This window comes from Scyliorhinus torazame, chromosome 18, assembly GCF_047496885.1.
Source record: "Scyliorhinus torazame isolate Kashiwa2021f chromosome 18, sScyTor2.1, whole genome shotgun sequence".
In the NCBI taxonomy this organism is placed as follows: Eukaryota; Metazoa; Chordata; class Chondrichthyes; order Carcharhiniformes; family Scyliorhinidae; genus Scyliorhinus; species Scyliorhinus torazame.
The window spans coordinates 168,936,786-168,949,404 of NC_092724.1; the positions used below are offsets into that span (position 1 = coordinate 168,936,786).

Consider the following 12,619-nt stretch of genomic DNA (forward strand, 5'->3'; position numbering starts at 1 on the left):
CATTGCACCCGGGAAATCCAGACCTCTATGCACCTGCTGCTGCCCGGGTAACTGAGCACGCACGCCATGTGGGAGGGAACAGCTCCAAGTAAAACTTCACAATGCTCTGAAAAAACACACTCCGCACTTGTACCCAGAGGCCCGAACCCGGCCCCTCCCCCTGCCCGAACCCCCCCCCCCTCCCCTCCCCCAGCCCAGAGGCCCGATCCCCCCCTCCCCCACCCGAACCCCCCCCTCTGCCTGACCCCCCCCCTCCCCCCAGCCGGAACCCACCCTCCCCCCGCCCAGAGGCCCGGCCCCCCCCTCCCTCACCCAGAGGCCCGAACCCCCCCCCCCCCCCCCCCCCACCCAGTAGCTGCTCTGTTCTTTCCGTCTATTTTGAGTTGGCAGCGAGGGGGTAAAGGACCGGGGTCTTCACAGTGCCCACTGGGCTTCATTATAGCTCCAGTCACATCCTGTATAAGGCAAAGGATTCCAGTGCCTGATCGTTAAAGATGGATGGAAACATCACTCGAGGGAGGTACAGGAGCAGAGGGACAAGGTACAAATCTTTGAAGGTAATAGCGCAACATAATATGCTTCAGAAACATAGAAATGGGCAGCACGGTGGCACAGCGGTTAGCACTGCTGCCTCACAGCACAGAGGACCCGGGTTCGATCCCGGCCCCAGGTCTTTATCCATGTGGAGTTTGCACATTTGCCCTGTGTCTGCATAGGTCTCACCCTCACAACCCAAAGATGTGCAGGGCAGGTGGATTGGCCACGCTGCCCTGCCTCAGCTAGGCGGGCACCACACTTCAGTCAGAATGCCAAGGGGGTTGAAGATTTTTCTTTACTGCATTCGTGGGATTTGGAGATCGTGGCTCAGGCCCGAAGATGGAAGTTAAAGCCACACTGGAACAGCTTGGCCTGACCCATGGCAAGGGCTTATTCTACAGCAGAGGAGGTTTATTGGAAAGGTACCCAAGGGACTTCAGTATTGAGGGTGGCAAGGCATCCAGTATTTTGAGCTGTAGTGCCATGATAGGATGGGGTATAGAGGCAGGAATGTTTTGATGCTTTGTTTGCACCTGCAAACTCTCTTTCCCCCTCACCCCCAAAATTCATCCCCAGGAGGAGGAAACATGCTAAGGAGAGGACAAGGCATCCATGACTGACGAGGGACGTCAAGGACAGCATAAAGGCTAAAGAAAAAACATACAAAGTGGCGAGAATTAGTGGAAGCCAGAGGATTGGGAAGTCATTAAAACCGAGCAGAGGACAACTAAAAAAGCAATAAGGGGGGGAGAAAATGAAGTACGAGTGCAAGCTAGCTAGTATTATTTTTCTTATTTAAAATTTAGAGTACCAAATTCATTTTTTCCAATTAAGGGGCAATTTAGCATGACCAATCCACCTACCCTGCACATCTTGGGGTTGTGGGGGCAAAACCCTCGCAGACACGGGGAGAATGTGCAAACTCCACACAGACAGTGACCCACAGCCGGGACCGAACCTGGGACCCTCGGCGCCGCGAGGCAGCAGTGCTAACCACTGCGCCACCGTGCTGCCTCACTAGCTAGTATTATAAAAGAAGGTAGGAAGAGTTTTTTTCAATATATAAAAGGTAAGAGGCAAAAATAGACATTGGACCACTGGAAAATAAGGCTGGAGAAGTAATAATAGGAAACAAAGAAATGGCAGACGAACTGAATAGTTACTTTGCATCAGTCTTCACAGTGGAAGACACCCCTCCCGATAAACTCAATGCATTCTATGCTCGGTTCGAGCAGGTAACCAACAATCCACTGGTGAGTGCCCAGCAGCCCATAATTCACCCATACCCACCATCACAGCTTCCGAAGTCAGATTGGCCTCCTGAAAGTGAACCCTCGGAAGGCGACGGGCCCGGACGGGATCCCTGGTCGTGCACTCAGAGCCTGCGCGGACCAGCTGGCAGAGGTATTCACGGACATCTTTAACCTGTCCCTACTCCACTCCGAGGTCCCCACCTGCTTCAAGAAGACCACCATCATACCGGGTACCAAAGAAGAACCAGGCAACGTGCCTCAATGACTACCGTCCAGTGGCCCTGACTTCAGTCGTAATGAAGTGCTTCGAGAGGTTGATCATGAAGCGCATCACCTCCATACTCCCAGAACGCCTTGATCCACTGCAATTCACATCAGACGCCATTTCCCTGGCCCTACACTCATCCCTAGAGCATCTCGACAACAAGGACTCCTACATCAGACTCCTATTTATTGACTACAGCTCCGCCTTCAACACCATAATCCCAGCCAAGCTCATATAAAAGCTCCAAAACCTAGGACTTGGCTCCTCACTCTGCAACTGGATCCTCGATTTTCTGACCAACAGACCACAATCAGTAAGAATGAACAACTACACCTCCTCCACAATAATCCTCACACCGGGGCCCCGCAAGGATGCGTACTTAGTCCCCTACTCTACTCCCTGTACACACACGACTTGCGTGGCAAAACTTGGTTCCAACTCCATCTACAAGTTTGCTGACGTTACGACCATAGTGGGCTAGATCTCGAATAACGACGAGTCAGAATACAGGCGGGAGATAGAGAACCTAGTGGTGTAGCGACAACAATCTCTCCCTCAATGCCAGCAAAACTAAAGAGCTGGTCATTGACTTCAGGAAGCAAAGTACTGTACACACCCCTGTCAGCATCAACGGAGCCGAGGTGGAGATGGTTAGCAGTTTCAAATTCCTAGGGGTGCACATCTCCAAAAATCTGTCCTGGTCCACCCACGTCGACGCTACCACCAAGAAAGCACAACAGCGCCTATACTTCCTCAGGAAACTAAGGAAATTCGACATGCCCACATTAACCCTTACCAACTTTTACAGATGCACCATAGAAAGCATCCTATCGGGCTGCATCACAGCCTGGTATGGCAACTGCTCGGCCCAGGACCGCAAGAAACTTCAGAGAGTCATGAACACCGCCCAGTCCATCACACGAACCTGCCTCCCATCCATTGACTCCATCTACACCTCCCGCTGCCTGGGGAAAGCAGGCAGCATAATCAAAGACCCCTCCCACCCGGCTTACTCACTCTTCCAACTTCTTACATCGGGCAGGAGATACAGAAGTCTGAGAACACGCACAAACAGACTCAAAAACAGCTTCTTCCCCACTGTTACCAGACTCCTAAATGACCGTCTTATGGGCTGACCTCATTAACACTACACCCTGTATGCTTCATCCGATGCCAGTGCTTATGTAGTTACATTGTATACCTTGTGTTGCCCTATTATGTATTTTCTTTTATTCCTTTTCTTTTCATGTACTTAATGATCTGTTGAGCTGCTCGCAGAAAAATACTTTTCACTGTACCTCGGTACACGTGACAATAAACAAATCCAATCCAATCCAACCAGTGGGATGCCAGAGCTCCAGGAGAATCAGGGGGCAGAGGTGAGTGTAGTGACCATCACTGAGGAGAAGGTTCTGGGGAAACTGAAAGGTCTGAAGGTGGATAAATCCCTGGACCGGATGGACTACACCCCAGGGTCTAAAAGAGATAGCTGAGGAAATTGTGGAGGCATTGGTGATGATCTTTCAGGAATCACTGGGGGCAGGAAGGGTCCCAGAGGACTGGAAAGTGGCTAATGTAACACCGCTGTTTAAGGGAGGCAGAAGATGGGAAATTATAGACCGGTTAGCCTGACTTCGGTCATTGGTAAGATTTTTGAGTCCATTATTAAAGATGAGGTTGCGGAGTACTTGGAAGTGCATGGTAAAATAGGACTGAGTCAGCACTGCTTCGTCAAGGGGGAGGTCGTGTCTGACAATCTGTTAGAATTCTTTGAGGAGGTAACAAGGAAGTTGGACAAAGGAGAACCAGTGGACGTGATTTATTTAGATTTACAGAAGGCCTCTGATAAGGTACCGCATAGGAGACTTAAATAAGTTAAGAGCTAATGGTGTTCAGGGTAAGATCCTGGCATGGATAGAGGATTGGCTGACTGGGATTGGCTGACTGGCAGAAGGCAGAAAGTGGGGATAAAGGGGTCTTTTTCAGGATGGCAGCCGGTGACTAGTGGTCTGCCTCAGGGGTCTGTGCTGGGACCACAACATTTACAATATACATAAATGATCTGGAAGAAGGAACTGAAGGCACTGTTGCTAAGTTTGCAGATGATACAAAGATCTGTAGAGGGACAGGTAGTATTGAGGAAGCAGGGGGCTGCAGAAGGACTTGGACAGGCTGGGAGAGTGGACAATGAAGTGGCAGATGGAATACAATGTGGAAAAGTGTGAGGTTATGCACTTTGGAAGGAGAAATGGAAACATAGCCTATTTTCTAAATGAGGAAATGCTCAGGAAATCAGAAGCACAAAGGGACTTAAGAGAACCTTGAACAAGGGCTCCTTAGGTTAATGTGAAGGCTCAGCAGTTAGGAAGGCAAATTCAAATATTATGAAAGAACAAAGGAATACAGCACAGGAACAGGCCCTTCGGCCCTCCCAGCCTGTACCGGTCATGATACCACCCTTGGCCAAAACCCTCAGCACTTCCTTGTGCCGTATCCCTCTATACCCGTCCTATCCATGTGTTTGTCACGATGCCTTTTGAACACCGTTAATGTATCTGCTTCCACAACCTCCCCTGGCAACGCGGGTCCAGGCTCTCACCACCCTCTGTGTAAAAAACCTGCCTCGCACATCTCCTCGAAACTTTGTCCCACGGACCTTAAACCCCCTGGTGACTGACCCCTCCACCCTGGAAAGAGTGCCTGCCCATCCACTCTATTCATGCCCCTCATAATCTTGTAGACGTCTATCAGGTCACCCCTCAACCTCCGTCTTTTTAATGAAAACAGTCCGAGTCTATTCAGCCTCTCCTCATAGCTAACACCCTCCAGACCAGGCAACATCCTGGTAAACCTCCTCTTCACCCTCTCCAAAGCCTCCACATCCTTCTGGTACTGTGGCGACTAAATTGTGCGCAATATTCCAAGTGCGGCTTTACCAAGGTTCTATACAACTGTAGCATGACTCACCAGTTTTTGTATTCTATGCCCCATCCAATGAAGGCGAACATTCCGTATGCTTACTTGACTACTATGTCCACTTGTGTTGCCACCTTCAAAGATCTGTGGACCTGCACGCCCAGATCTCTCGGACTTTCTACATTCCTCAGAGTTCTGCAATTTCGGTATATTTCTCCTCTATTTTAGACCTACCAAAATGCATTGCCTGACATTTGACCGGATTAAACTCATTTGCCATTTCTCTGCCCAAGTCTCCAACCTATCTATGTCCTGCTGTATCCTCTGACAATCCTCAACACTATCTGCCACTCCACCAACCTTGGTGTCATCCACAAACTTACTAATCAGACCGGCTACATTTTCCTCCAAATCGTTTATGTACAAACAACAGAGGCTCCAGCACCGATCCTGTGGAACACGAGTCACAACCTTCCATTCAGAAAAACACCCTTCTACTGCTACCCTTTGCCTTCTGTGACCGAGCCAGTTCTGTATCCATCTTACCACCTCACCTCAGATCCCGTCTGACTTCACCCTTTGTGCCAGTCTGCCATGAGGCACCTTGTCAAAGGCTTTACTGAAGTCCATATAAACAACATCCACCGCCCTCCCCTCATCAATCACCTTTGTCACCTCCTCAAAAAACTCGATCAAGGACTTCCCCTTCACAAAACCATGCTGTCTATCGCTAATGAGTCCATTTGTTTCCAAATGGGTATAAATCCTGTCCCTGAGAATTCTCTTCAATAATTTGCCTGTTACCGACGTGGGGTTCACCGGCCTATAGTTTCCAGGATTATCCCTGCTACCTTCTTAAACAGGTTCATATCGAGAGGGCTAGAATACAAGAGCAGGGATGTACTTCTGAGGCTGTATAAGGCTCTGGTCAGACCCCATTTGGAGTATTGTGAGCAGTTTTGGGCCCTGTATCTAAGGAAGGACGTGCTGGTCTTGGAAAGGGTCCAGAGGAGGTTCACAAGAATGATCCCTGGAATGAAGAGCTTGTCGTATGAGGAATGGTTGAGGACTCTGGGTCTGTACTCGTTGGAGTTTAGAAGGATGAGGGGGGATCTTATTGAAACTTACAGGATACTGTGAGGCCTGGATAGAGTGGACGTGGAGAGGATGTTTCCACTAGTAGGAAAAACTAGAACCAGAGGACACAATCTCAGACTGAAGGGACGATCCTTTAAAACAGAGAGGAGGAGGAATTTCTTCAGCCAGAGGGTGGTGAATCTGTGGAACTCTTTGCCGCAGAAGGCTGTGGAGGCTAAATCACTGAGTGTCTTTAAGACAGAGATAGATAGGTTCTTGATTAATAAGGGGATCGGGGGTTATGGGGAGAAGGCAGGAGAATGGGGATGAGAAAATATCAGCCATGATTGAATGGTGGAGCAGACTCGATGGGCCGAGTGGCCTAATTCTGCTCCTATGTCTGATGGTTTTGTAAGCTGGTAGTAAACCAGAAGACATGGGAGAAGAAATAGGCCATTCAGCCCATCGAGTCTGCTTCCCACTCAATGAGATCGTGGCTTATCTGATATAATCCTCACTCCACTTTCCCGCCTCATCCCCAATGCCCCTCAATTCCCTCCCTGATTAAAAATCTGTCCATTTCAGCCTTGAACATGCTTAACGCCCCAGCCTCTAAGCTCTCTGCGGTAAAGAATTCTACAGATTCACTCCCCTCAGAGAAGAAATTCCTCCTCATCTCTGTCTCAAATGGGTGACCCCTCACTCTGCCGTCTGGTCCCAGACTCTCCCACAAGAGGAAACATCCTCTCAGCATCGACCCTGTCAAGCCCCCTGAGAATCCGATAGAGTAGGGATTGTTAAAGAGAAGCAGGATGGGGATATTCAAAATTTTGATAGTGTGAGAAGAGTAAGACTGTGTCTGCTGTGAAGAATGTCTGTAAACAGAGCTCCAAGCTTTAAAATAACTGACCAAAGAATAGAGGAGAAATTAGGAGAATTGGTTTTCAGAAGGTCAGTCATGAAGAGAAAGAATGCTGGAAGCTGATCCCCCAAGAGGCAGACGGACACGGAATTGAATTGAATTTGCGGGATTCTGGGGTAAAATGCAGATTTGGCTTGGGGGGGGGGGGGGGGGGGGGTTGAGGAAAATGAGCAGGAAATAGAAACTGATCAATCCAGGAAGTGAAATAATAATCGCTTATTGTCACAAGTAGGCTTCAATGAAGTTACTGTGAAAAGCCCCTAGTCGCCACATTCCGGCGCCTGTTCGGGGAGACCGGTACAGGAATTGAACCGTGCTGCTGGCCTGCCTTGGTCTGCTTTCAAAGCCAGCGATTTAGCCCAGTGTGCTAAACCAGCCCCAATAGTGTGCTAATGCAGACAAGAAATTGATCACATTATTTAGAAGCTATTGCAGATGCTGCTCTCTGGTGTGAAGTCTTTAGCCAATGACATGTGTCGCATACACAGAAACTAACAAACAGTAGAGACGTTACCTGGAACTCCGACTTCACTTTGAAGAATTCCTTCAATAGGGACATCATGTCCGTTACTACCATGGAGAGATCTCTGGCGAATGCGTCAGCGTTGGTGGTATAACTGTATCCGGTGCCACAGGGTTATCCACAAACAATAAACTGGCAGATTGCACCTGTCGCAGCGAAAGGGACAAGAGAAAATGATGGCACCTCACAGAACACGACCAGGTGGGTCAAAGTAGAATGCAGTTTATTGAACTCACTCAGTCAAACTGGGTTAGATTGAGGATCCGGGACAGGAGCAGCACAAAAAACACGGTTTATCTTCAATCGCTAAAGCCAACCCCCACCCACCTCGCCACACCCAAACCACAAAGGCAGTTTCAGTGCATTTAACCCAGCTCATAGACATCAGTGAGGATCCTGACTGACAGAGATGGTTGAACTCATTCATCCTTAGATTTTGGAGAGGAACTTTACCCATGTGGTGCTTCGAGGCTTCAGATCGGTGTCGAGAGGGCCAATCTCCTTAAAGTTTCCGAATCCAGTGCTTGAGGCGCCTGGACCACCCTACACAAAGGGAAGGGAAAGGGTTAGAAATATAATGGAGAGCAGAAGGTGTATCCCCCTGTCCCTCTCCCCTCCCAACCAACCCCCCTCCCCTCCCACCTCACCTTCCTCCCACCCCATCCCCCTCTCCCAGCCCCTCCCACCCAGCCCCTCCCACCCTACCCCCTCTCCCGTCCCACCCCCTTCCACCCTTCCCCTCTCCATACCTACCCCCAACACCTCTTCCTCAATTCCCCTACAACACTGCCTCCTCTACCTCCAGCATTCCATCTTCCCCCAACCCCAACACCCCCTTACTACCCAACCAACCCCTCTCCCGGCAGCATCATCCCTCAACATGCCCCTCCCCTAGTCTCCCCCAGGGCCTCATCCCCAATCCTCTTTCCACCCTCCGTCCACTAGCCTCCCGTCCACTAGCCTCCCCCCCACTTCACCCATCCCCCGGGCCCAAACCCACCTTTCCCACCCTGCCGCCCTCCCCACCCCCCTCCGCCGCCCTCCCCCACCACCGCCCTCACCCACCACCCCCTTCCTCACCCCCCTCCCCCACCGCCGCCCTCCCCCACCACCGCCCTCCCCCACCACCCCCTTCCTCACCCACCTCCGCCGCCCTCCCCCACCACCGCCGCCCTCCCCCACCACCGCCGCCCTCCCCCACCACCCCTCACCCCCTACCTCCCCCACCCCCCTCCGCCGCCCTCCCCCACCCCCCTTCCTCCCCACCCCCTCCCCGCCCCCCCACCTCCCCCTGCCGCCATCCCCACCCCCTCCTCACCCCCTTCCCTGCCCCCTTCCCGCGCCCCCTTCCCTCACCCCCCCTCCCCGCCGCCCTCCACCCACCCCTCCGCCCCCCACCCACCCCGCCGCCCCCCCCTCCCCACCGCCCCCCCCTCCCCACCGCCCCCACCGACCCCCCCTCATGTTTACCTGTAGCCACATGACCAAAGGCACGGAGGTGAAGTTCTCCATCGTATTGTTTGCATAATAAAGCCACCAGAACATATTGGCATCCTTACGGACGGGTACGTATCCCCAGTCCTCCTTCCCATCTTGGGAAGCGCAAGTACCTGTGACGGAGACACATCCACCAACAGTGTGACCAGATAGACAAGGGGTGGTGAAGAAGACGGCCAGTGTGCATTGTCCCTGAGTGTGTGTGTGTGTGTCTGGGGGGAGTGGGGAAGAGGTGTGTGTGTCTGGGGGGGCAGGGGGGGGGGAATAGGGTGTGTGTGTCTGGGGGGAGTGGGGAAGAGGGTGTGTGTGTCTGGGGGGAGTGGGGAAGAGGGTGTGTGTGTCTGGGGGGAGTGGGGAAGAGGGTGTGTGTGTCTGGGGGAGTGGGGAAGAGGGTGTGTGTGTCTGGGGGGAGTGGGGAAGAGGGTGTGTGTGTCTGGGGGGAGTGGGGAATAGGGTGTGTGTGTCTGGGGGAGTGGGGAATAGGGTGTGTGTGTCTGGGGGGAGTGGGGAAGAGGGTGTGTGTGTCTGGGGGGAGTGGGGAAGAGGGTGTGTGTGTCTGGGGGGAGTGGGGAAGAGGGTGTGTGTGTCTGGGGGGAGTGGGGAATAGGGTGTGTGTGTCTGGGGGGAGTGGGGAATAGGGTGTGTGTGTCTGGGGGGAGTGGGGAATAGGGTGTGTGTGTCTGGGGGGAGTGGGGAAGAGGGTGTGTGTGTCTGGGGGGAGCGGGGAAGAGGGTGTGTGTGTCTGGGGGGGGAGTGGGGAAGAGGGTGTGTGTGTCTGGGGGGAGTGGGGAATAGGGTGTGTGTGTCTGGGGGGAGTGGGGAATAGGGTGTGTGTGGCTGGGGGAGTGGGGAATAGGGTGTGTGTGTCTGGGGGGAGTGGGGAAGAGGGTGTGTGTGTCTGGGGGGAGCGGGGAAGAGGGTGTGTGTGTCTGGGGGGAGTGGGGAAGAGGGTGTGTGTGTCTGGGGGAAGAGGGTGTGTGTGTCTTGGGGGGAGTGGGGAAGAGGGTGTGTGTGTCTGGGGGGAGTGGGGAAGAGGGTGTGTGTGTCTGGGGGGGAGGGGGGGAAGAGGGTGTGTGTGTCTGGGGGGAGGGGGGAATAGGGTGTGTGTGTCTGGGGGGAGTGGGGAAGAGGGTGTGTGTGTCTGGGGGGAGTGGGGAAGAGGGTGTGTGTGTGTCTGGGGGGAGTGGGGAAGAGGGTGTGTGTGTCTGGGGGGGGAGGGGGGGGAAGAGGGTGTGTGTGTCTGGGGGGGAGGGGGGGAAGAGGGTGTGTGTGTCTGGGGGGGAGGGGGGGGAAGAGGGTGTGTGTGTCTGGGGGGAGGGGGGGAAGAGGGTGTGTGTGTCTGGGGGGGGAGGGGGGGAGGGGGGGGGAGGGGGGGAGGGGGGGAGGGGGGGGGAGGGGGGGGAGGGGGGGAGGGGGGGAAGAGGGTGTGTGTCTGGGGGGGGAGGGGGGAGGGGGGGGGAAGAGGGTGTGTGTGTCTGGGGGGGAGGGGGGGGGAAGAGGGTGTGTGTGTCTGGGGGGGAGGGGGGGAAGAGGGTGTGTGTGTCTGGGGGGGGAGGGGGGGAAGAGGGTGTGTGTGTCTGGGGGGGGAGGGGGGGAAGAGGGTGTGTGTGTCTGGGGGGGGAGGGGGGGAAGAGGGTGTGTGTGTCTGGGGGGGGAGGGGGGGGGGAAGAGGGGTGTGTGTGTCTGGGGGGGAGGGGGGGGAAGAGGGGTGTGTGTGTCTGGGGGGGGGAGGGGGGGAAGAGGGTGTGTGTGTCTGGGAGGGGGGGAAGAGGGTGTGTGTGTCTGGGAGGGGGGAAGAGGGTGTGTGTGTCTGGGAGGGGGGGAATAGGGTGTGTGTGTCTGGGAGGGAGGGGGGGGGAATAGGGTGTGTGTGTCTGGGAGGGGGGGGGGAATAGGGTGTGTGTGTCTGGGGAGGGGGGGGGGGAATAGGGTGTGTGTGTCTGGGAGGGAGGGGGGGAATAGGGTGTGTGTGTCTGGGAGGGAGGGGGGGGGGAATAGGGTGTGTGTGTCTGGGAGGGAGGGGGGGGAATAGGGTGTGTGTGTCTGGGAGGGAGGGGGGGGGAATAGGGTGTGTGTGTCTGGGAGGGAGGGGGGGGGAATAGGGTGTGTGTGTCTGGGAGGGAGGGGGGGGGAATAGGGTGTGTGTGTCTGGGAGGGAGGGGGGGGGAATAGGGTGTGTGTGTCTGGGAGGGAGGGGGGGGAATAGGGTGTGTGTGTGTGGGCAGGGAGGGAGGGGGAGGGAATAGGGTGTGTGTGTCTGGGAGGGAGGGGGGAATAGGGTGTGTGTGTCTGGGAGGGAGGGGGGGAATAGGGTGTGTGTGTGTCTGGGAGGGAGGGGGGGGAATAGGGTGTGTGTGTCTGGGAGGGAGGGGGGGGAATAGGGTGTGTGTGTCTGGGAGGGAGGGAGGGGGGGGAATCGGGTGTGTGTGTCTGGGAGGGAGGGGGGGGAATCGGGTGTGTGTGTCTGGGAGGGAGGGGGGGGAATCGGGTGTGTGTGTCTGGGAGGGAGGGGGGGAATCGGGTGTGTGTGTCTGGGAGGGAGGGGGGGGAATAGGGTGTGTGTGTCTGGGAGGGAGGGGGGGGAATAGGGTGTGTGTGTCTGGGGGGAGTGGGGAAGAGGGCGTGTTTGTCTGGGGGGAGTGGGGGAAGTGTGTGTGTGTTTATGGGGAAGTGTGAGTGTGTGAGGAGAGGGGTGGTGTGTGTCTGGGGAGGGGGGGTACTGTGCACGTGCATATGGGGAAAGTGTGTGTGTGTTCATGGGGAAGTGTGCGTGCAAGTGTGTGTGTCTGGGGAGGGGAGTTATGTGTGTGTTCATGGAGAAGTATGCGCGCGTGTGTGTCTGGGGAGGGGAGTAGTGTGTGTGTGTATGGGAAGTGTGTGTGTGTATGGGGAAGTGTGCGTGTGTGAGGAGAGGAGTGGTGTGTGTGTTCATGGGGAAGTGTGTGTGTGTGTGTGTGAGGAGAGGGGTGGTGTGTGGGGGGCTGGGGAGGGGAGTAGTTGTGTGTGTATGGGGAAGTGTGTGTGTGTGTGTGTGTGTGTGAGGAGAGGAATGGTGTGTGGGGGGCTGGGGAGGGGAGTAGTTGTGTGTGTTCATGGGGAAGTGTGTGCGTGTGTATCTGGGGAAGTGTGTGTCTGTCTGAGGAGAAGGGTAGTGTGTGTGTCCACTATTCAAATGAGCACTGGTAGTTATCTGGAATAGGAGAGAGCGTGTGTTGTGGAGTCCAATTGAACATGTTTTATGAAATCTCAGCTCGCACTCCAGCACAAGCGGGAAGCTTTTCCGGCATCAATGACTGGGGAACTCGCCGGTGAAGTTCCTTTGGGAAATCTGCACCGTGCCCATTCACCCTGCAGGGGGGGGGGGGGGTTGCGGGACAGGGGGGGGGGGGGGGGGTTGCGGGACAGGGGGGGGGGGGGGGGGGGTTGCGGGACAGGGGGGGGGGGGGGGGGTTGCGGGACAGGGGGGGGGGGGGGGGGGTTGCGGGACCGGGGGGGGGGGGGGGGGTTGCGGGACAGGGGGGGGGGGGGGGTTGCGGGACCGGGGGGGGGGGGGGGGGGGGTTGCGGGACCGGGGGGGGGGGGGGGGGGTTGCGGGACCGGGGGGGGGGGGGGGGGGTTGCGGGACCGGG

At 55.3% G+C, this 12,619-nt stretch overlaps 1 protein-coding gene across 1 annotated transcript in view; it reads right to left on the minus strand.

The window, feature by feature from the left end:
• The window catches only part of scpep1 (serine carboxypeptidase 1), a 51,131-nt gene that overhangs the window by 23,257 nt on the left and 15,255 nt on the right, over positions 1-12,619 (minus strand). The window contains 4 exon segments of the mRNA XM_072481974.1: positions 7,389-7,603; positions 7,606-7,639; positions 7,947-8,036; positions 8,964-9,103. Of these exon segments, the coding sequence (XP_072338075.1) occupies positions 7,389-7,603; positions 7,606-7,639; positions 7,947-8,036; positions 8,964-9,103 (479 nt within the window).